The sequence below is a fragment of the Pelodiscus sinensis genome, chromosome 11, assembly GCF_052426305.1.
Source record: "Pelodiscus sinensis isolate ZL-2025 chromosome 11, ASM5242630v1, whole genome shotgun sequence".
NCBI classification, from domain to species: domain Eukaryota; kingdom Metazoa; phylum Chordata; order Testudines; family Trionychidae; genus Pelodiscus; species Pelodiscus sinensis.
In genome coordinates, this window is record NC_143062.1 from 32733115 (window position 1) to 32758327 (window position 25213).

The 25213-nt window shown below is 45.8% G+C and overlaps 1 protein-coding gene across 3 annotated transcripts in view; it reads left to right on the plus strand.

Moving 5' to 3' along the window:
• Positions 1 to 25213, plus strand: part of SRGAP3 (SLIT-ROBO Rho GTPase activating protein 3) — a 243974-nt gene that overhangs the window by 134431 nt on the left and 84330 nt on the right. For all 3 annotated transcript variants that reach the window (XM_075938717.2, XM_075938718.2, XM_006132813.5), the window contains one exon: positions 12532 to 12694. In XM_075938717.2, the coding sequence (XP_075794832.1) occupies positions 12532 to 12694 (163 nt within the window). The remainder of the gene's footprint in view (positions 1 to 12531; positions 12695 to 25213) is intronic.

Consider the following 25213-nt stretch of genomic DNA (forward strand, 5'->3'; position numbering starts at 1 on the left):
AGATCCCTATGCACTTTGCAAAGGAGGTCAGTATTATCCCCACTTTACAGATGGGGAAACTGAGATTTAGAGCAGGGACTGACATAATTTGCATGGTCACCCAGTAGACCAGTGGCATTGGCGGAACTAGAGCCCTGGTCTCCTGAGTCCTAGGCCTGTGTTTTTCTCCACTAAGCTACATTGCCTCTCCTCTAAACCCCAATATATTTGTGAGAGTTTGTGTGACTGTCTGTTTGTTCAAGAACTCCTTCTACATGGTAAGAGCTAGGACCACCAAATTTGGTGTATAACCTCCTCTTTCCAGAACTTAAAGTAAAGGTTTGGCTGTGCTAGGAAGGTGGGGTGTGCCTAGAATAGGATTGCTCCTCATAAAAACATACATACAAGAGACAGAATCACCAATCAGGTGAAAGGGACTAACTGGAGGTTCCACCCTTCCAGAACTGCCCCACTCCTGAGCCTCTCATCCCCAGACACTCTTTAGCGAGGGGGGAGGCTGCAGGTGCCCCCCTGATTCATACAGGAACATTGCTGACTGTACCCCTTCATAAAGGAACTAGGGGAAAGTGCACAGTTTGCTGCATTCCTCACTCTGGCTGAGAGGTGCAGGGGGCAGATGAACCTGAACCTGCCCCAGCCAGGAGACATCCATCCATCCCTCGGCTGTGCTGCTGGAGTTGCAGCAACCATGGAGAAGCACTTCTCATCTGGCCCCAAACAGCTGTGCTGAGAGAGGGTTGGGAGTTGGTCTCCTCACCCCAGGGCAGCCTGCATATTGAACCCCTCATCCCCAGACTAATGAATTAAATGAAGCATGAACATTTTCATTTTATTTTCCAAAGACCAAAAATGGAGTTAAGGACCTGAGCAACGCTAGGTAAATCTTCTAGTACAAAAACATATGTGTTAAGGCACCGCTTGGAGGTGTGGTGCTCTTTTGTAAAAAACGTTCTCATCCTGTGGTGGTTGTTTTTTGTTTAAAGCTTATTTTTTTTCTGCAATAGTACCTAGTTATTCATTGGGAATCTTCCTACAGGACAGAAACTATGTTCAACTGTCTGGGCCAAGTACAATCTTTTTTTTTTTTTTTTTTTAAAGGGAGGAGACTTACTCATGAGAGTATGTTTTAAAAATGTCTTTATAATACGTAAGGCCTGGTGAAAACATCCTGCCCTCATTGATTGCATTGCAACTATTAGTGGGGACTGCATGCTCAGCACTAAGGTGATATATTGTCCTGAGTGAGATCACAGAGGTAGCCACTTTCAAAGCTGAGTCTTCGGACAATTTGAAGGCTGATTGAAACTGGAAATGTTAATGAGAATTGGAGGAGGGGAGCTACACAGTGGGATTAGAACAGCTCTTTTTGTGGGGGTGTTTTGCAGTCCCCTAACCCCTCATCTTTCTAGTGGCCAACGGAGACAGAGTCCAGTTCCCAAGGTTTAAATTCAGCAGAGTCACAATAAATATTTTCAAATCTGCAGGAGCTCCAGCTTGCTGCGCAGGGCTGAAGCCCTGAGCCATGGGGCTCCAGGAAATAATCTGTGAGAATTTAAGCCCTGCCAGCTTCCATTAGTGCTCTGAGGCGTAGCCGGCCTGTCAGTGCAGCAGTTTGCTGCTGAATAGCACTGGGGGTGACAGTTTAGCCAGCCATGTTGGGTAAAAGGTTTCTTCTTCCGCTCTTTGAAAAATGCAAGCGGGACCCCCACAAAGCTGGAATCAATACAAGAAAATCTGTAGAGGGTAAGGCTTGTTGCCAGTACAGTCAGTGTGGCTGAGCTGGTGGAAAATTGGTGCAGAAATCTTGAGGTGGAAGGTTTAGTTACTCCTCCCACGATGGAGAGTGGTTGCAGCGTTTCTCCACTACGGGCGGCCCCCAACTTGCGACGCGATTGGTCCCCAGGGAAGCGTCGCAAGTCAGGGGCATTGTAACTCAAATCCTCATTTATGATCGGTGCCATGCGCTGTCGTAAATGCGGCCAAGGACGTAGGTCAGGGGGTTTCAGCCTTTTCCACACTTACAAAAATGGTTGTAAGTGTGGGAGGTCGGAACTTGGGTGGTCACATGTCGGGGGTTTCCTGTAGTGGTGAGTAGAAAGCTGGTTCTGCTTGAGAAATGGGTTTGGGGAGAATAACAAGATTGCCCAGGGCATCCTTTGATTTCCTTCACTATCTCTGCAGCTTCCACAGGTGGGCTGCTATGGAACTTTGGTAGGAATGAAGCTAGAAGGAAGGCAAGCATCTTGAGGTGAATTCCCATCTTCGCTTTCCTCTCAAGGTGCCATTTGCTCCCTGTGTCACTTTGGGGGATGGTGGACAGCAAATAAAGTGATTGCCACATAGAACTCGCAGCTTTGCTTTTCCAGGACAAAATAATAGGTAGACTTTACAACGTGATGTTTTTTCTAGTGAAATTGCTGGAATCACAAGAATGAAATAATCTTTCTTCCCAGTCAACTTGGATGTAATGTACTTGATCTTTTCCCTTGGCACCCTTTCCCAGAGCATCAGAGGGATTTCTCTTTGGTTTGCAAGGTGACATGGACAGATCGTAATGACCTATGGGAGGCTGTTGCCATTACTGACAGCAGATTTGGCAAGCAAGTTGTCTTGGATGCTCAACTTACCACTGTAACTGCAAGGATCAGAATCCATGAATCATGATTGTGGAAGTCCAGAAGAAGAGGCTAGACCATGTACTATCCATCTTTAACAATATCACTAGCAAAACAAAAATTGGCACTATCACATTAATACTGAGTGACTGTGTCAAGGCTTTTCCCCACTCTGGCACGACAAATGACGGTGTAGGGGGCCTGCAAGAGCGCTCCGAAACTTTGCCTCTACGGGCTCTGGTACAAAAACTTCCCCCCCACAAAATCCTAATACCCAGATTTTGGGGGACCCGCTGCCACCAGCCAAGTAATTACCCCAGCCTCCATTTTACTTGGAATTGGGAAAAACAGAGGAAATCCTCAAACAACAATGGACTCTGTCCTTGTAATTAGGCACTGAGTCCTAAAGACACAACAATCAACCAATACCGGTTAATTAGAAAAAACAAACTTTTATTATCAAAACAAACATATACTTGCAAGCATAGTAAATTGGCTAGATGGAAGGAGTCACCATTAGATATGGATATTCAGGGAAAAAATTCTGGGTTGTAAGGCTTAGTTATAAAAGAGAAAAAAAACCCACTTGGTAAGCTCAGGCATTATTTCCAAATCCCCAAACATGGAAAACAATGAACCCTGATGGACTATCTAAACTTTTCCCTACTTAACACGTTTTAAGAAGTCTGTTCTTGGAGAGAGAAATGTCTCCCATCTCTCTCAATAACTGGGAGAAACTGCTCTGAATCTCAAACAAAGAAGAGAGAGAAAAACCCCTCTTTTCCAGTTTGAAATTCCTACCTGCATTGTTATTCGCTGATCACCCGATACCTTGCTAGGCACCTGAGTTAACCCCTTAGTCATCAAGTGCTGGTCAAGAGGATCAGAGTGTAGTTTAGCGTCAGACTCCTTAGCCCTCCTGATATGAGAACTCTAAGGGTGCGTCTAAATTGGCAAGATTTTGCGCAAAAGCACTTGCTTTTGCACAAAAACTTGCCAGCTGTCTACATTGGCTGCTTGAATTTGTGCAAGAGCACTGACTTTATAATGTACAAAATCAGTGCTTCTTGCGCAAATACTTTCAGCTCCTGCTCGGGGGAAAAAGCCCTCTCGCGCAAGAATACTTGCTCAAGAGGGCCAGTGTAGACAGGGAAGAACGGTTTTGCGCAAAAAAGCTCCGATGGCTAAAATGGTGATTGGGGATTTCTTGCGCAAAATCACGTCTAGACTGGCCACGGATGCTTTTGCGCAAAAGCATCCATGCCAATCTAAATGCTCTTTTGCGGAAATACTTTTAATGGAAAAACTTTTCCGTTAAAAGTATTTCCGCAAAATCATGCCAGTCTAGATGCAGCCTAAGAGAACATAAGTGCTTTCTTTGAAAAACAAACATTTCAAATTTTATGCATCTGAGATGATTAGTTAACCTGCTATGTCTGAGATGGAAACTCAAGAGAATTGTGAACAGTAAACTTAACTAGAAGAGCAATAAAGGTTCCAAATGAAAAATGGAAAATTATCTTAATAAACCAAGCTAGCACAATACACTATGGCTGTGTCTAGACTGCATCCCTTTTTCATAAAAGGGATGCAAATTAGACCTATCGCAATTGCAAATGAAGCGGGGATTTAAATCTCCCCCGCTTCATTAGCATAAAAATGGCTGCCGCTTTTTTTCTGGCTCGGAGCTTTAAAATAAGGGATAAGGGGTCTTTCAGAAAAGGCTTTATTTTCCGAAAGATCCGCGTCTAGACTGGCGCTTTTTTCTGGCAAAGCTCTGAGCCGGAAAAAAGTGGTCTAGACACAGCCTATCTGTTCATCTTAATGTTTCCTCTGTCCTTTTTTCCTAGTTTGCTCCTTCCAACCTAGAGAATACAGTCCATAGATGCTTCTCTTTAGATCTGCTGTTGGGGAAGGCAGGTTTGCTTTGCTGTAAATTCTGCACTGCTCTGTGCTACTAACGGGCTGTTTTAGAATTTGGCCTGCCTTTTTGGGCAAGTTTACACTACAAAATTAAGTTGGTTTAAGTTACATTGATGCACAGGCACTGCACTGCGGTAATTGAATCTGCTTTATATGTCTACACTATATGCCTTGTGTCACGAATGCATGTTGTACCTATTTAACTCCCATTGTGGGACATAGTGGGATAGTTTCTGAAAGACAGCAACAATCGATGCAAGCAACACAGCATCTACACCAGGGGTGGGCAAAACGGCCTCCACAGGCTGGATCCAGCCCGCCATGTGGGTTGATCCGGCCTGCAGAGGCCCTGCCAGTTCCCCGCCCCCAGGCCAATTAGGGTTTTCTCTGCCCTGCCTCCGCCCTGCAAGGAGTGTGCAGCGCTTAGAAGCGCCACATTCTCCTGGTAGCACTGAAGAAAACTTCATGTGCTCCCCTGCCCCCAGGCCATGATTGGCCTTAGGCGAAGAAGGGGGAGCGTGCGAAGTCTCCTTCCACCACCAGTGGCGTGGGCTCCTAGGGAGAACCTCTGGGGGGGGGGGGAGGACAAAGGCACTCCCCCACCCCCAGACCAATCAGGGAAATACCTGGCCCCATCCCTTCTGCTTGAGGTCCCGCCACTACCAGAGCAGCCCCAAGGCCACTTCAAAAATTTCTGAAGTGGCCTCTAGCAAAAGATTATTGCCCTCCTCTGATCTACACTGACACTGTGTCAACCTAACTACATCATCTTAAGCCCTGTTCCTCTCATGGAGATGGAGTTAAGTCAGTGCAGTGGGTGAATAACGTTGGTGAGAGCTACATTTTAGTGTAGACACAGAATTAGGTCAATATAAGCTGCCTTTCCCTGACTGATCTCTGTAGCATAGTCCAGATGTTTCGTCACTTCTTATAATAGGAACTAACTTACCCACAGTTGAGTCTCCCAGTTGCAGGGTAAATGCTAGTTCAGACTTAAATGATTAGTGAAGTTCACTGCCTAGTGACTGATTTGCTGTGTGCATCTTTGGTGCAACTTCATCAGAGAGCGTAACTTGGGTCCACTTCATGAAACAGAGCTTAAAAAAATCAGCTTCCCTCAGTGACTTAAGTGGGCACCAGATCCTCATGCCAGTACTCTTCGTAAGTAGCTGGGAAGATGTACTAGGGATGCATGTGAAGCGGCACCTCCCCCCCCCCCCCATCCCTTTAGGCCATGGAGGCTTCCACAGACCTGTTGTGCAGTGAAAAGCTGGAGAACTCATGTGCCAGAGGATTCTTCAGCCCTACCTTTCCCCATTTGGAGCATCCCCATACACTGCCCCCTTGCCCATGTGGATTATGCTGCTAGAGATGGTCGGGGAGGAGTGTTACCCCATGTTTACACTGAGAGGAGTTCTGTGCCCCACTTCTGGCCATACCACATAGGGGTCTGAGAGTCTGCTGCTGGCTTTGAGCTAACCAAGATGGCATTTCGAGGTTGGGCAATAGAAGCTCATGGATTTAGATCTACAGATCTCTGGTTCAACCCACTGCTGGTGACCCACCCAGGGACACTGTGTTATGTATCTTATGCTGACCTTGAGATAGTGACGTGCACCAAACTATGCCAATGCACTCAGAGGATTCTAAGTACAGCTCTTTATTTGTACATGGACCGTGTAGCCCTATACAACACGAGGTATTCCTGTCAGGTGACCTCCTAAGACAGTCTCCTTGCATCAGGCTAGAGACCCAGGATGGTTGTGTAAAGTAACTGTAATTGATGCACCAGGTATTGAACTAGGGACCTCCAGAACTATAAACAAGAACAGCTACAGTTCGAGGTGAAGAGAGAGGACCTCAGCAGACTCCTGCCCTGTGTGGGCCAGGCACTGAGAGGGGTCTCAAACACACATTTACCAGAGGGTTACGTTGGCTTTTAGTCAAGCCTAGGAGAAACAGATACGATCCCTCTATCTCAGTGGCTGGATTACCAGGGTGTGTATTCCTTCCAAATTTAGTACTTTCCTGAGCAGTCTGAAGGCAGGTCTGCACTGTGGGGCAAAGTTGACCTAATTTACACAATTCTAGCTACATGACTATCATAGCTGGAGTCGACGTACCTCAGGTTGCGTTACTGCGGGGTCTTTGCTGCCAGGGGGTCGATGAAAGAAACTCTCTCATTGACTTCCTTTATGCTTCTCATTCTGGTGGAGTACAAGAGTCCATGAGAGCAACTGGCAGTCGATTTTTAGTGGGACATAAATAGACCTGTTAAATCAATCCCCAAAAGATTGATCCCCACATTACTGATCCCCTAGTAAGTGTAGACAAGTCCTGAGAATTGAAGGTTTTGGCATAGAACCTCTCTCTGCCTCAGGTTTTCAATTTTTAAAAGGGATGGAGTAATACTTCCCCCCCTTGCAAAGGGGGAGCTAACTGATGTTCATGAAGCGCTTTGAGACCCCATCTGCAGCTTTTTTTAAAATATTGCTTGCATCTGTGAAAAGCAGTGGACTGTGTATTGGGCAATATATTGCTGGACCCCTCCCCCCTATTTTTGGTGCAGATTTGCTGTTTAAAACTGCTATTGAGCAACACTTTATTCATAGCCAAGTGGAGTGTGAGGCTCAGAAGATTTACACACAGAAATTATAAGTCTGTCTCACTGGCCGCCTGAAATTTTGCCAAGTTGGTGCGTGGAGGGAGGGGCGGAGGAAGGAAGGAAGAGCAGAGTGCCAAATGTGTATAGTTAGAAATCCTCCCAGAAAACTTGTCTGCTTCCTAGACAATTAGATACACCAGTCTAGGCAGGCTCCCGTTTACCTTGACACTCCTAGGGCTTGTTATCAAAATTCTCATGCTATGAGGTATTGGTTGTGGACACTGTTGGAAATAGTATGCAAGCAAACTGTTGTATGAAGTATACTGCTCTGACTTGCACATTTTGCTGTGTAGAGGCTACATTGTGTCCCTGAAGTGTAATGTGCCTACAAGGGGAGAACATTTTTAAAGGCATTAATATCCTTACCAACTGGTCCCTGAACTGAAAAGCATGCTCCTTTAGGGGGATGCTATAGGGTCTGGGACAGCCCCTCATGTGAGGAAGGAGAGAGCCCCTGCTTTGCTCTGGCCCCACCTGAGCCCTGGCCCCCACTCATGGCCCTGCCCCTGGCCCCATCCTCTGCTACCAGCTGGGGCTCCACTGTCGGCCCTGGCCTCAGCATCTGACTATTCCTGCCCCCAGTTTCAGAGCTGCACCCAGGTGCACCTGACCCCAGTTTGAGGGAGTGAAGGAGGGAGGGGCACAGGCTGGGTAAGAGGAATTGATACAAGTCTAATGCACAGAATGACACAAAATCCAATCTAATCTCTGGGATGGACCCAGTCTCTCTCTAAGTAGGTTTACACGTTAGGAGGGGAAAGGTTAGAAACTATTGGCTCTGTAAAACAGATTATGTGTAAAGATGTCACTCTTCATCCAAGGACAACCTTGTCTCTGGGGTCAATGATCAGAAGAGTTCCATACCCTGAAAAATGTTTCTGTTTTTCTGACTTCAGGCAACTGGGAGGACGTTAAATAAGGACAAATCTGTGAGTGAACCTTAGAGAGTATGAATGGCTCAGCTTGTAGAGACACTTAGCTGAAAACAGAATATACAGATTTTAGGCAGGCAGGCTTTGAGTTCCTGGGTTGGTGAAGATATTTAAATCAACAGCTCCTTTCCTGCATTATCCTTTTTTAAACATATCGGGTCACGACCCAAACTCCTGACTGATTCTTAGCAATATTGTCAATGTCAAGTATTTAAAAATGAGAATTGGGCCCCCCCAAAAAACATAAGATTTGCTTTCAAATTAAAAGATTTTCTTTCAACAAAAGTCCATATTGGGTTCTTTCTGTCTTGTGGTTTGAGTCTCCAGCCTGTACTCTGGACACCTTCTCAGGCTTTTCTCCACTATCATGACAGCTAGAATATTAATGAAAGCTGAGATTCTCACAGAATTACCTACGTGCAAGACCTGAGGCCTTAAGAAAAATGCTAAATATCATGGGACTTGCAATGAAATCATAAGTATTGACAAGGCTGCCTTGGATACTGAAACAGTACTTCAAATATCACTCCTACTGATATATGTGCACTTTTTACTGTTTATTATTTTTTTACTGTTTACTGTTTATTATTTTACTGTTTATTATGGGCTTAAAGTGCAGCAGGGGAGGTTTAGATTGGACATTAGGAAAAAATTCCTAACTGTCAGGGTGGTCAAATATTGGAATAAATTGCCAAGGGAGGTGGTATCTCCCTCTCTGGAGATATTTAAGAACAGGTTAGATAGACATCTGTCAGGGATGGTGTAGACGGAGCTTGATCCTGCCTTGAGGGCGGGGGGCTGGACTTGACCTCTCGAGGTCCCTTCCAGTCCTATTATTCTATGATTCTATGATTTGTAGAGTGCCTAGCACTGTGGAGCTTTGATCCCGGATTGGGGCAATGTAGTGTTCCAGTAATGCACATAATTAATAAGGTCTGGGATACAAAAATACGACAGCTGACCCCTAATACAAATGCTTCCTTGCAAAAAGAGAAAAGGTTCTTGTCACAGAGGTGAGCTTTTCATGGTCTCCCCCTTCTCGGGGAGTGTGGCACACTCAATTTCCTCAGTTTCCTCCTACCCAGGGTTTTCAGTATATTCTGCAAGTTCACGTTGCTCAAGCCTCTAGCTGCGTTATGCTCAAAGTTCAGTTCCCTGCCAAGTTAACAAAAGTCCAGACAAACCATTTCAGCCTCAGCTCCAGTTCTCAACTTGGAAGTCAGCAAACTCTGTTGTTCTCCGGCACTTAGCCTTCTGGGAAGTCAGTTGGCAAACTCCTCTACCACTCTCCTGTCTTCATCCTCCTCTCGGTTCCTTCATAGATCTCCTTCCAGTCCTGATTCTCCCTGATCATTTGTATCTCCAAATGCTGCCCTGACTTGTTACTTGGCCAAACTGGGAGCATACTTGCTGGATCTGTTTTAGTCCTCTAAAAGTGTGTATGTTAGAATAGAATAAAAGCGGTGAAAAAAGTTCAGTGATTCCCAAATTTTATTGGTGTCACGGTCTTAAGAATTTGTGGTGTAGTTGACTGATGGTATGTCAAGCTCATTTGCTAGCGTACCACAAGCCCCCACTGAACTCTCTCTCTCTCTCTGCCAATACTAGCATATTCCTAAAAGCATATAACCTGTCATTTCAGCATTGTATTTTGTATTTTTCATCTTTTTTTAGATGCACATCTTGGGTGTTGACAGCTCTGGATGCTTGCTGAGATTGCTTAGCAGCAAACACTCAGTCTCATACTCTACTGCTCATTTTGATTTTTCTCTCCTTTTAGAAAGCAGTGTGTGGTGAGTTGTGGTCACAGAAGACCTCTTGGGACTGTTCCCCAGTGTGCTGTTTATGCCACTGAAACCCACCTTTTTGTACTCTGGGTCTCCCTACCACCTTGTCCTTCTGGGACAGATTTTCTGGTCTCCCTCAGAAAAAGCACAGAGTTTGGATTATCACCCCACTGAAGAGCGATGCAGACACTTCAGCTGTGTCAGGATGCACTTCAAGGGCACGGCACCCAGGAAACCAACCCTCAAAAGGGATCAAAACCCCAATAAGTCTGTCTTTCTCTGAGTAAAAGTTTGACATAAGTATGTTTGCCCTTTTTATCAAAAAGAGAAAGAGAAATGCACACTGATTGTCCTGCCTTCCCCACAGGTAACAGTTAGTTATTTACACTGACCTTGATAGTAAACAAAAGTGTTTTTATTAAGTACAAACAGTAGGATTTAACTGGTTGCAAGTGAAAACAGACAGATCAAAGTAAGTTACAAAGTTAAAATGAAAACAAAACACACAGTTCTAATTCACTAAAAAACTTATTGCAAGCAGATTCGTACCCTAAAGAGCTGTTCTTGTTCTAGGCATAATGTTTGGGTCAAAGCTGATTTTTCACTCTGACTTGGGTCCCCCGCCCTCTTTTGGAGTGTGTCACGCCAGCTGAAAACCAAGTCCTAGTAATTTCCCCTTACTTAAATAATTCCTCCTCTCCCCCCCGGGTGGGAATCTTTTTGTTCTCCCTTTGCCCCTCCATGGAAATCTACTCGGCTCAAAATGGAATCCCAATACTAGGAGGTACAATCACATGTCTTACTAGTCCAATCACCTGTGGACTTATACGTCATATTTCTAACCTTTCATACAAGAATAATACATGCACCAAAATAGGTTATAAGATACAGCAGACTGTAACATTATAAACTGACAGGTTGCAGGAGGTATTTTGTTCAAAGCATCTCTAAGTGGCACATATTTATATTCCAGAGGCAGTTTTCGTAAAGCATTTTTTGGGGGCCCTCACACAGTGTTTCTTTGGAACTGTCCTTGTCCAGCTTCTAGGATTTGGAAACCTTCTGCTTCACACTGTGGCTATTTGTGTTCCAGTGCACTGTGCAAGACGTACCTGAGGATATTGTTGATGTTGGTAGCATGAGATGTGATGAATAACTATCCTATCCTTTCAACAGATCTGCACACCTAAGGTTTCACATTCTTTTAGCTCTGGGTATAATAAATGCATCCAATAAAGTTGCTACTTTATAAGACCTGAGGTTTCACTCTAATCAGCTGTTCCCAGCTGGAACAGCTTGAATGCAGAACACATGCTGTGAATGGAAATCAAGTAGTTAATCAAATACTGTAGTGGTTTTAGTGAAGATGACAAGGTGGACTTCAGGTCTGTTTTGTTAGGCAGAAGGTATAGTACAGGTTGAACCTCTCTAGTCCAGCACCTTTGAGACCTGGTTGGTTCTGAACCAGAGAATTTGCCAAACCATAAGAGGTCACTATTGTATGTAGTTAGGAGGATTTATAGCTGTGGTGTCCTCACAGGTCTCTGGCTCCCTCGATGATGATAACCAGATGATAACCAGAAGGCTGCTTGCATGTGTGCTCAATGATGTGGGCCCGGTTGACCACAGCAGACCCTGAGAAGGCCCCCAAAGATCACAAACCAGATAAAGATCGAAAGTGCCCAGTCAGGTTTATTGTTAAGCACAGTACAGTGATGGTTGTCAGTAGACTCTACTGAATCACTACACACATGTACTTAGAAAAATGGCCTCAGCTCAACTAGTGGGAAACTCCCACTGCCCCCCGGCTAGACAAAGTCTGTCCGTCCCCCCTCCAAGACACCACTTTATATACAGGTACAAACAAATTACATATCACTGCTGAAGTGTCAGGTTGCCACCTTCTGACACTACGTAGATACCACCCATTGCCCAGTACCTTGTGGTTTGATTAGATCATCTCTATCAATCATGCTGTCATTTTAGACCTTACCTGAATCTGAGTTGGTATCTGTGGGGAGTGAGTACCAAGGTCTTTTTTTAATGAGCTGGTGGTACCATGTACTTTCAACTTACGACTAGTACCAGTTACTATTCTACATTTGGGCCTATTACTAGATAGTGTTATATGCTCTTAGGCCTGTTTATGCCAAGTTCTGTGAGCAGGAGCCTGCCTCTTGCTCACAGCTTAGCTTTGCTTTATGTTAGCCATGTTTTGTCCATTGCTAGCTAGGCCTCAGACCAGACCTGTGCTTATGTTTTAGGCCTTCATTTTACTACATTGTCTAGCAGCATTACTGACACTTCCACTGCTTACTGAGCTCTTAGAAGACATTTAGGGCTAAATAACAGCACAGAACACTGAGAGCCAGGACTTGTGGCTGTAAACAAGCTTTATGGGACTGTGGAAAACTTGGCCACATTCATGATAAGTGGCCATATGGCTAACTAAAATCATGCTGGACCACAGATGTTGCCATACCAGAGGTGCTGGACTAGAAAAGTTCAACTTGTAGCAGATTTACTCAGTGGAGGATGATTGTATCGATATCATTGATAGTATCCACTTGTGAATTAAAAACCTCTTTGAATTGTTCATCTTTCCCCAGGAAGGATCAGCACCTCCTTTCCCCAGTGAATTGCTGGTATCTGGTTTTGACCCAGACTCGACGAGAGAGCAGAGACCATGCTACCCTGAATGACATCTTCATGAACAATGTAATTGTCCGCCTCTCGCAGATCAGTGAAGATGTGATCAGGCTCTTTAAGAAGGTAAGCAAAGCAATGGACAGTTTTTATTATGAAGCCATCCTTGCGTTGCTCTGTGAAAAACTAACTTCCAATGAGATTGTTCATACACTGGAGGCCCATTGAAGATGGGAGAGTGATAGTTAGAAATTGCTTCCAGTGAGCTCAGATTTTGGGATTAAGTTCAGCTGTTAAGTAAAATAAAGCAATCTGACATTCTTAGATGAAAAATGCAAAACTCTTCAAACATATTAAGATAGTGTGGACATGAGATGTGAAATGTCTTGCTTTTGCGGGAACTAAAGAAACCTACAATTAAACTTCAGCCCTATTAAAGTCTGCCAGGGTATGTCTACACTACCCCGCTAGTTCGAACTAGCGGGGTAATGTATGCATACTGAACGTGCAAATGAAGCCCGGGATTTGAATTTCCCGGGCTTCATTTGCATAAGCCGGCCGGCGCCATTTTTAAATGCCGGCTTGTTCGAACCCCGTGCCGCGCGGCTACACGCGGCACGGGCTAGATAGTTCGGAATGGCTTGCTAGTTCGAACTATCTAGCCCGTGCCGCGTGTAGCTGCGCGGCACGGGGTTCGAACAAGCCGGCATTTAAAAATGGCGCCGTCCGGCTTATGCAAATGAAGCCCGGGAAATTCAAATCCCGGGCTTCATTTGCACGTTCGGTATGCATACATTACCCCGCTAGTTCGAACTAGCGGGGTAGTGTAGACATACCCCCAGAGAGTTGAACAACGGCAAGATTTCTGGAAAGTGTCTCTAAGGGTATATCTACACTACAGAGTTAGTTCGAACTAACGGACGTTAGTTCGAACTAACTTTCATAGGCGCTACACTAGCGCTCTGTTAGTTCGAATTTAATTCGAACTAATGGAGCGCTTAGTTCGAACTAGGAAAACCTCATTTTACGAGGATTAAGCCTAGTTCGAACTAGCTAGTTCGAATTAAGGGGTGTGTAGCTCCTTAATTCGAACTAGTGAGAGGTTAGCCCTCCCCAGGTTTCCCTGGTGGCCGCTCTGGCCAACACCAGGGAATCTCGTCTGCCCCCTTCCCGGCCCCGGATCCCTTAAAGGGGCACGGGCTGGCTACGGTGCCCGTGCCAGGTGCAAGCCTGCCAGCACCCAGCCAGCAGACCCTGCACCTGGCACGGATCGAGCCATCCACCCGATGCCCCCCAGCCCTCCCCCTCTTCCCGGGACCAGGCTGGCGGCTCCCGGGAGCTTGCCCAGGACCGCAAGAGGCGGGCACCCGCTTGGGCTAGTGCAGACATCGTGAATCTCGTCCACGATCTCCGCACCAGGCACAGGAAAGTGGCTGGCTAGGGCAGGAGAGCTGCCAGCCTGGCCACCCAGGAGCAGGTGTGCTTGAAAATCAAGGGGGTCCACTGAGACCCCCGACCCTGAGCCCTGAGCTTACAATGGCCGTCTTGGGTCAGACCAAAGGTCCATCTAGCCCAGTAGCCTGTCTGCCGACAGTGGCCAACCCTAGGGACCCTGGAGGGGATGGACCGAAGACAGTGACCAAGCCATTTGTCTCGTGCCATCCCTCTCCAACCTTCCACAAACCTTGTGCAGGGACACCACTCCTACCCCCTGGCTAATACCACTCCATGGACCCAACCTCCATGACTTGATATCACTTCCCTTTAAACTCTGTTCTAGTTTTAGCCTTCACAGCCTCCTGCAGCAGGGAGTTCCACAGGTTGACTCTTTGCTTTGTGAAGAACAACTTTCTCTTACTAGTTTGAAGCCTGCTACCCATTCCTTTCCTTTGGTGTCCTCTAGTCCTTCTATTATGGGAACTAATGAAGAACTTTTCTGTATGCACCCTCTCCACCCAACTCCTGCTTTGAGACCTCTATCCTGTCCCCCTCTGTCTCCTCTTTAACCTCTCTTCATATGGGACCTGTTCCCAACCCCTGATCATTTTAGTTGCCCTCCCCTCTCCCACCTCCTTTTCCCAGTCTCCCCCAGTTTTGTTCAATAAAGACAGATTCCATTTTGGAAGACACGTTATCTTTATTTTGTACATCAAGAAGAGGGGCTAGGGAAGGGTAAGTGGAAGGAGGTGAGGGAGGAATGGGGCACGAGCCCCCGATGGGGAGGACTGGGCTGGCTCTGCGGGCTTCTGGGGGTGGAAGCTCTCCTGCAGCCCCCCAATTGCCCCCTCTCCCCAGATGTAAGCCTGCGGCAAGTGCAGCCGGGCTGATGGCCGAGTGGAGTGATGTGCCCAGTGTGGGTAGTCCGGGCACTCCAAGCCAGGACTGCTTTGCAAGCGGGGCACCCCTGAGAACTGTCTGTCCGGGGTGGGGGTCGGGACCCTTTAAGCACCGCCCTCGGCTAGCCTGAGACAGCAGCTCCACGCTCTAAATCCTCCTCTGATGCCCTGCCGGCACTGCTTCCGGCCATCCTTAAGCCCAGTTCAGGGTCCACTTAATGTGGACATGCTAGTTAGAATTAGCAAAGCGCTAATTCGAACTAGTTTTTTAGTCTGGATCCGTTAGTTCAAATTAGCTTAGTTCGAATTAACTAATGGGTTGTAGTGTAGACATACCCTAAGAAATGGAAGAGAATTGAGACTTCCCAGTTCTTTCTAAATTCCTAGCTGAAATTTTCTTCAGTGCATCTGCTGAACCAATCCCAGGTACAAATGTATGCACGCTGGACCTCTCTGATGGCCTTTTGCAGAGCTTATGATTGGAGTACAAGTGTAGCATCTTGTTTTCCATGCTAATTGGCTAGCTAATTGCTTGTGAGTGACTAGGATCGGTTCCTTGCTCATAAAGTCTCCTCTTGCTTTTAACTTAATAGAGTTATTGCTCCAATCCCAGTTTGGTTGAGGCTGGGTTTGAGGTTTCAGGCTAGTTATATTGACAAGGTTAGTATTCAGGTTGATATTTGGATTTGGCATTTCCAAAGTATCAGTGGCCAGATTCCAGCCCAACAGTAATCTCATGGGCTCAGATGATGATCCTGTGAGCTTTCTGACATCCTGAACGGTGGGAATCTGGTGGGATGACCAATTATAATTAAACTTCCACTGCTGTGGACCAAAAATCTCATGAAATCTGGACATTTGTATGACATTTCAGGATCTAACCTGCAGCATTTCTGATTTTAGAACTGAAGCTGTACGGGCAAGTGTTGGTTCTAGTGGCCTGAATTTGAACATCCTTCTCCTTTGCCCATAATTGCCTGGATGTTTAATAGGGCTTGGATTCAAGGGTCCAGTTTTTACCCAATTCAGAGTCATGTAGGACTCAAAAGAAATTATTTACATTTTACTTTTATAGATATTCCTGTTCTTCCTAGTTTGGTCCTAATGTGCATCTTTGGATGACATACCTCATTTTAAATCACAGTAGCAAATGTCTGTGCTTGAATGGTAACTAGGCAAGGGTGCAGGGTTTAAAATATTTTAGTCGCTTACCAGGTTAAGGTGATAAAATATTTCATTGACTAGACCATGTTACATTTCTTGGTCTTTTTTCACTTGATGGTACAAGAAATTGCGTAGAGGTTGTTCTTCTGTCTACCCTTTCCCCACTCTCTCCTTCTTTTCCCAACAGAAATAAAGTACAGTGATTCCATTTGCAGTCTGTCAGAGCCAGCACCTGCTTTTAACCAGGAGGAAAATGTACAATTGAGTTGTGGGGTTGTGAGATTTCACTTTCATTTATCCCTTGGGGTTTAAATCACAGTAGGACTCACGTGTCCCTAGAAATAATGATCAACTAAATCACTGAAAAAGCTTATTTTGTGTTATCATTTGCCATGAACATATATTGGGAGGCTGACAATTTAGAGGATAAGCGTTATGTTTTTAACCCTCTGTGTACCATTGCAGATGGAAGCTTCAGAACTGAGTTGTGGGTTTTCACTTCTGTCAGTGTTTTGAGGAGGTGGTTCAGGCACAGATGGATGAATTGGAGCAGCCCAGAAATGAGACATGGAAAATATCTATTAGATCATCCAATCTAGCCTTTGGCCAACACAAGATTATTGCCTAAAATATATTTTCCAGTGTTTTGTGCAGTGTGGTTTTGAGTACAGGCAGTCCCCGGGTTACGTACAAGATAGGGACTGTAGGTTTGTTCTTAAGTTGAATCTGTATGTAAGTCGGAACTGGCGTCCAGATTCAGCTGCTGCTGAAACTGATCAGTTTCAACAGCGGCTGAATCTGGATGCCAGTTCTGACTTACATACAGATTCAACTTAAGAACCCCAGGCGTCCCCAAGTCAGCTGCTGCTGAAACTGATCAGCGGCTGATTCCAGGAAGCTGGGGGCAGAGCAACTCTGCCTCGGGCTTACTGTAGTCAGCCGCTGGTCAGTTTCAGCAGCGGCTGACTTGGGGACGCCTGGGGCAGAGCAGCTGGGCTGCTGCTGGGTTGCTCCAGTAGCGCCACTCCTCGGCGCTACTGGAGCAACCCAGCAGCACCCCAGCTGCTCTGCCCCAGGTGTCCTGATTCAGCCGTTGCTGAAACTGACCAGCAGCGGCTGAATCAGGACGCCTGGGGCAGAGCAGCTGGGGTGCTGCCAGGTTGGTCCAGTAGCGCCGAGGAGCGGCGCTGCGGGACCAACCCAGCAGCGCCCCAGCTGCTCTACCCCAGGCGTCGTGGGCAGAAAAGCCTGGTCTGCTGGGGGGGAGGCGGCACTAGCTGCGCCCCTCCCTCCCCCCAGCAGACCAGGGAGACGCGGAGCAAAGCCGCAGAGGACACCTGCAGCGGGACAGCCCAGGCGTGCCACGGCTGTCCCGCTGCGGGCGTCCTCTGAGGCTTTACTCCCCGTCTCCCTGGTCTGACCAGCAGACCAGGGAGACGGGGAGCAAAGCCTCGGAGGACGCCTGCAGCGGGACAGCCCAGGCGCGCCACGGCTGTCCCGCTGCGGGCGTCCTCCGAGGCTTTGCTCCCCGTCTCCCTGGCCTGACCAGCAGACCAGGGAGACAGGGAGCAGCTTTTCTCGCCCCGGAGAACGCGGGCGGCAGGACCGCGGCTCATCTGGGCGTCCCGCTGCTCCCGTCCTCCGGGGCGAGCAAAGCCCCTTTCGTAACTGCGGATCTGACATAAGTCGGATCCGCGTAACTCGGGGACTGCCTGTATATCAGTTAACGGCACTTCTACTCCTTATTCTGGAGAGAACGTTTCATAGGCTATATTACTAGGTGAGTGTAATGCAAATAGGCTAGCACCAAAAGGGTTAAATACATCCTTAATTGTTCTTCAGCTGTTTAGTTTTGCTGTAGATTGCTCTTTGATGGTAAATTAGAGTAACATTTGTTTCCAAGATGTCACTTTAAAATCCCTTACTCGAGGATTTATTAAGGGATTGTGACATGCTGTGGGTGCATAAAGGAACTGGAAGGTTTTGTGACTTCTCCCCTTGCAAATGTATATCGAGTTCTCATTATGTAAATTTAAACTATTGCAGTAAAGTGAGGGATGCATAATTGGTGAGCTATTGGACAGTGTTGTCTTCAAGTCGTCATTGTAAAGTCTCAAATCATTAAAGTTCAAGTCCCAAGTCGAGTCTCAAGTCTTAATTTAAAAAATGTGAAGTCACTTTTGTACAAGCCATCAATATTGGCATTTTCGGACAATTTTTTCACCAAGTCGATTTAACAAAATGAGCAAGTCTCAAGTCACAAACAATGAACCCAAGTCAAGTCGAGTCACCTAGGCTACTTAAGTTGGACTTGAGTTCAAGTTGTGGGACTCAAGTCACCAACTCTGCTATTGGGACATGCATAACTAAGTTGCTTTTGATCAGTACAGTGCTAGTTTGCCAACAGGTTCTGAGAGGTGCTGAGTTCCTTTACCTCCTACTGACTTCAGTTGATTCCCATCATGATCCTCAGCCAGTGAACTGTAGCTTTGTGTTTTTGTTGTTCTCCACCAGAGATCTTTACTTTGTAGATGGGTAGGTTTCTGCATGGCTAGCCCAAGGGGCAGCAGCAGCAGCCCACTGACTTATCCAAACCTGAGGGGAATGGGAGCTTTGGACAGACTCGGCTGGTGTTTAGGCATGTCTTTTGCCTATTCCCTGCTCTTGGAACATCTTACAGAAAGCACTGGCAGCTTTGTTAGCCCTGAATGACGAGGAAAAACTACTTAGAAATTCCCTTTCCCAAACCTTAATTCTCCTTTCTGCTTGTGTATGTGGTGTGTTTTCTTTCTCTTCCTCCTTACTGGGAATTATGAACCCGGGAAAAACCCAGATGCAAGCTGCTCTCCTCAGGGTGTTGGGCTCTAGTGTTGGTTATATAAATCTGTTTGTTTGGAGCTCCAGGGACAAAGATGATTCCAAGGGTTTTGGATTTTGATGAGGCTTGATGAAGCAGAAAATAATGATCTTTTCCACAGCTGGGTTCTGAACTCCCCTTGTCACTGGGCCTTTTAGTGAGAGCCAAGGTAAACCAATAGGTTTAAGATTTTAAGTTGGTGGAAGTCAACATATTTCTGTTGAATTCAGTGGATCTACAGTAGTTGTATGTCTGCAAAGTATATCAACATGGCTCAACATGTCAAACTATGAGAAGAGTTTTCCTCTTGCTTTGGGGGACGAAGCAGAAATTAGGATGACAAAAGGATTTTGATAGTAAAGAGAAGTCACATTTCTTGGCAAGCCATTATCATTACTAAAGAGGCCCCAATAAACAAAAATCCTGTTAGCATTCTACAATATGGCTAGGCACTATAGCTTACCAAAAAAAAAAAAAAAAAGGAAGGAAAAAAGTAGAGAAATTAAAACAAAAGAAAAAAGGAAGTGATGAAAATCAACCAGCCAACTTCAAAAAGGAAATGGTTAGAGAGACCAAAATTGAAGTGTTGATGAGGGTTAAGAACCAGGGATAGGAGCAAAAGAAAAAAACAATACAGGGCACAAAATACAAATTGTGTGGGGGGTGGAGGGGGAAGATGACAATCCTCAGTTTTCTTATGTGCCTGTAAGGTATGTTACCTACCTATAGTGCTAATTATTCTTTTTTTTACTAACCTTTTTGCAGAAGATTTCCAGAAAAAAAATCAACTCGAGGCAGACCTCAAACATGGCAAATTTGAGCCCAAATAGTTTGCCAGAGTTATTTGCCACTGAAAAGGAGTTTAAAATGTAAACGTTGCCTTGTACTTTCCAATAGACTGTGCTTATCTTTGGGCCATTGCTGTAGAATAAAGGAGTATTTTAATGGATTGTCAGTTTCCTTAGAGCAATACTAGGTAGTGAGAAATACTTTTTCATCTAACCTCGTAATTATTTCCCCCTCCTTCCATCCCATGTTCATTGGCTTCAGATGACATTGCATCATTATATTGTGACAACTGCATCAGCGCTCACTGTGACACAGTCATTTGGGATGTGTAAGTTGGCTGCGATAGATTTGCTTTGCAAAGGAAAGGGTTATAATCCCTATGTGATGGATGTGCGAAAATGTCTAATCCGCATGACTGATCTCTTTAGTAGGTGGTGCAGATTTCACCCAACTATAACCCACCCCGTATATTTGAATTTTATCATAGTAATTAAGTCAGGGGCAGGCAATAATTTTCGCAGGGGCCCACTCCAAGAATTTGGCAAATGGTCATGGGCCGCACTTTTTTACTATATTGAAGGAGGGTGGTGCAAGGTCTGGGACAGACTTTGGGGTGAGGAGGGAACTCCGGGCAGGAGACTGGGGTGCAGGAGTGGATGCTGGGTCTGGGAGGGAGTTTGAGTGCAGGAGGAGGTTGTGACCTGAGGCAGGGGCTTAGGGTGCAAAAGGGGATTCTGACCTGGGACAGGAATGTACTGGATCAGGGCCTCAATTGTGTTGGGTGCACGAGGGGGTTGTGGCCTGGGGCAGAGAGTTGGGGTGTGGGAGGGGCTCCAGGTGCAGGCTTTGGTCAGAAGGCACTTACCATAGGTGGCTCTTGGACAGTGACACAGTGGCCCGCTCAGGCAGGTTGCTAGCCTGCTGTGACTCCACACGCTGCTCAGAGTTGCCAGCTGCTGGGGCAAGCATGTCTCTGCACATCCCTTGAGGGGAGGAGAGCAGTAGGTCTTCATGCACTGTCTGCACTCGCAAGCACTGCTCCTGCAGCTCCCATTGGCTCACTTCCAGCCAGTGGGACTATGAGGATCGAGTTGGGAACAGGAGCAGTGTACAGAGACCCTATGTCCCCCCACCCTCAAGGCGCACACACGTGTAGAGACACTAACCATCTGCTCTGAGTGGTGTACGAGGCAGTGGCAGGCAGGCAGCCTGCCTGAGTGCCCCACTGTGCCACAGGATGTTAGAGGCTTGGAGAGTCATAGCAGGCCACCCCTGAATAAAATTAAGTATGCACCCTCCTTCACTCAGCAATGCATTAGAATATGTGTGGAACCTACTGCCACAATCTACACTGCCAATTGCAATGCCTCCGAGCTACCTATTTAAGTTGAGCTACCCATATCAGGTGACTCTGTCTCATATCCACGGCTACTTTGCCTTTCTTCTACGGGCATGGGACTTGTCATAATCCTCACAATAGCTTACTGCAATCTTAAAACCCCAGCCCAAGGCCTTTCATTAGTTACGCTAAGGCTGGGTAGTGTTGTTCTGATGATTTTTATGATGAAGGAAAAGCCCAAAGGGCTATTAAATGTGTCTTGGTATCTTTATAAAAAGACTCAGTAATGGTATCACTTTTCTTGTTGCATTGGTCTGTTAAAGTTACAGTGACAACGGGCAATTGTTCTCCAGTGGATGTATTTTCTTGTTAGGTAAAATCCATCGGGCCTCCAAAGCACAGTGGTAAATTTCAATAGAACAGTTTATAGTCCAGCACACTGCCTGCTGACCAGAGCTGCTTGAAAATTTCAAAAGGAAAATTGTTCCATTGGATGACGAACTCTCCTCCTACTCCATGAGGGAGGTGAACCCCACCTTGGAGGTAAAAAGAAAGAGGAGACCCAGCTAAGGGAATCTTCCCAGAGTTTCCAGGCTTTTACTTAAGCTTGCTTCACATAAGAGATGATCTGGGCCATTATTAAGTATTACTGATAGCTTCTACTTTATTGCCTTCCTAAAAACTGTTTCTGAAGATGATCCAATCTGATCTCCTGTCCGTATAAATTGGTGTCCCCAATTCAGACTCAGCGTGTTGTTTTGGTAGATGTCAATGGTGGTTGCTGTCCTATGAGGGGGAAGCGTTAGAGGGGGCAGTCACCCAGAAGGGGTTCTGTTCTTCCTCCCCAGCTTCACTGTTGCGAGGGATGGAAATAAACCTGCTGTTTTGTTTTTGTTAGGACAGAGCATAGGAAAAATATAAAACAGACACACACATTGCTGTATCTGAAATAATAGTGCTCTTATTCCCTGAGCTAGGATTTAATTACTTGCCATGCAGTGAAGTGAATTTGGTTATGTTGCATACTGCAAAGTTCTGGATAGAAATCTAATGAGGATGTGGTGTCTGCAAATAAGGAAGTTCCTTTTTTTAAAAAATAAACACTCGCTGTCTGTCTTATGGGAGCTGTGCTGCTGCTGGCTGTGGTCCCCCCCCCTTTCCCTCTTGCAGAAGCAGTAATTTTAATAAGGTCTCCTAAACTGAACCCATTTTGTGCTTTCTCTCTTGCGCTCGCTCTCTCGCTCTCTCTCTCTCTTTCTCTCTCGCGCTCTCTCTCTCTCTCGCGCTCTCTCTCGCGCTCTCTCTCTCTCTCCAAGTTACTGCTTTTTAATAGGAATGGAAGGCATAAATCAAGCAGCTAAATTAAAGGTTGGATTTTTGCAGATGGTGCCTGCCGATTGGAACGTGCTGCCTGACATTTTGACTTTGTCGCCTCATAAATATATGTATATGTAATTTTTCTGTTGTTTGGAAGAGAGAGGGTGAACTCTGAAGAGTGTCCTTTGGCTTCTTGCCCAGCTACAACAGGGAAAGGATCTAACATTGTAAGCAAGTGAGTTGTGGTCTTTGAGAACCTAACTCTAACCCAACCATCCAGAGCATCAGGGCTCTCCAGGCAGTGCACTGCTGGCAAATGGCATGGTCTACCCACTATGTGGGAGTCGGTTTGTGGGTGGTAGAAGGAAAGAAGCTTATTAGGCATCTTGGGGGCTGCGACGGCACAGCTCAAATTAGAGCAGTCTTAGGGCTGTTCTAACACATGCTAGGGAGCATGCTCACAGCAACCTTCAGAATCTAGGAAAGTGCAAATAAAGTGCTTCTAACTGAGCCCATTTTTAAATGTGCTGCACACCTGCCACTCCATTGTCTTCACAGGAATTTGTGGGTAAGGAGCATTTCCAAAAAGTAGGCCACTTATATTTAGCTGGGTTCAGGAGCCTAATTTTAGGTACCCAGGTTTGAAAATTATGGCCTTGATCGACTTCCTTGTAGTCATGCAGGAGGTCAGTGGCAGAAGCAAGAACTGAATCCAGGAACTGAGTGTCTTGTTTCAGTGTCTTAACCGCAAGACCGCCCTTCCCCCATTTAGTTTGGGAGGGGTTTGGTCTTAGGGTTTTGGCTGGGCAGCTGCAAAAGACAGAGGTCAGCTATGCAGTTCAGATCTCCATCTGAAATCCTCCAAACTCAGAATATTTGGAGCTTGAATTTTAGATTAGGCCTGGTGTGGGAAAGATTAAATAGCTGGAATACTAATCGTCTGGATTTTAGCTGTGAATGAAACAAACCTTTGTTAACTCTACATTAATGGAAAGCCAGTGCTAAGATTTTCAAGAATAGCTAGACATTTTGACTGCCTCAATGTGAAGGCCCAACTGGAAACACCCAAAAGAAACCTGATTTTTAGAAGGCAGGAGGTACTTTGCTCCTGAAAATCCAGTTTCTTTAAGGCATCTTAGTTCAGGTACCCAAAAAATCAAGGCGCACCCAATTCCTAGTCACTTTTGAAAATTGAATTTTATTCTTATTTGAAATATCATTCAGAGTTAAATTGCAGAATGCTAATTGGCTATATTCTCTGCTAAAGTCTGCATACTAAAGACTAACTTTTAGTAAACTAAGATTGAACTTTGCATGTGTGCAGTTTACCTATGCAGCTTTAATGACTGTCTGATGTGGGCTTCCTTGGTTAAAACCATCCAACCAACGGGCCCATGAGATGTTGCTCAGATTAACGGCATGCACAAAAATACAGTGAGTTCTCTGAGGAACTCTAAATTACTGCTTAGTGTTTGGGGTATCTGCTTATTTTAAACCTGTCTTCAAATTATAATGAATGTGCCAAGGCCAAAAGGAGCCCACAGAGGGAATCTGGGTATAATTACAAGGGAAATAGGAAAATAGTTGATGCACATGTGCAGTAATATCCAACTACCGGATTTCTAAATAGGATTTGACTTGGTTTGCAGCCAAGAATAAATGATTAGCAATCCCCTAAGAAATGTCCTGTCCTGTGAAATGTTATATTCAAGTTTTTGTGGAGCTGGGAAGCTATGCCATGATTAAAATCTGCATCTCCTTGCCTGGCAAAATAAAATAACACACTCTCCCCCCTTCCCTCTAAACATTAATATCATGATTTCAGCACAATCAGAGAAAAGGTTGCCAAGCAAAAATACCCATCAAACTTAAAGTTCAGAGTGGACTGTCTTCCCTAATCTTTAAAAAACTTAAAAAACAACAAATAGTCTGGTAGCAAGGCTTAGCCAGCACTGCAGTGGAAATAGAGGCTTTCATTACGCAGCACTGAAGTGCTTCCTTTCGGGTAGTTTTTTGACCGATATTCATACAGACATTGTCCCATCCCAAGTGAAACAAAAGATGGGTAGAAGGGCTATGTCAGATATCCTCTTAGCTTCCACACACTGAGCAGGATTGGGTGGGATCATTAGTTGAATGCGGGATTTCTCACAGTCACCTACTAAAGGTACCCATGTGATTCTGGAAGCTGCACTCAGCCCATTAAATTGGTACTGAAACAAAAATCCTGTGTGATGTTGGTGAGTGCCATGCTGCTAGCCATGCTGTCTTTCTTGACCATTTGAGCTCGTCAAAGTTGTGATAGCAATTTTTACAGCAGTCAACCTTGGCGCCCAGGTGAAATTCCCCTATTGGGAATTACATGCTTCCAATCTCAATTCTCAATGTACTTTCAACTGTATGCAGTGTTCTTCAGTATACAGCAGGGGTGCCCAACCCATTTAACAAAGAGAGCCGAAACAGCAGTGGAAAAAATGCAAAGAGCTGCATCAGGATTGTTGAGCAAAAAAAAAAAAAAAAATTAAAAAAGGAGGCTGCCCCTTTAAGAAACAAGCTTAGACTTTTTTGGCCATATCAGGTGCCATCCTGGGCGCCATTTTGAATCGCTGCCCTGGTGAGCACAGGGGGGAGGCGGGGAGTGGGTGGGAGCCATTGGGGGGGGGAGGAGGCTCAGCAGCGGCTTCATGAGCCACACTTTTGGAGAAGAGCCGCATGCGGCTCGCAAGCCATGGGTTGGCTACCTCTAGTATACAGTATTGCTGTGTGCTGCTAAGCCATACCGTGTTCCTTCCTAGAGTTGCCTTCCGCATTCCTGTCTCCTGACATTGGACAGAACCCCCAGA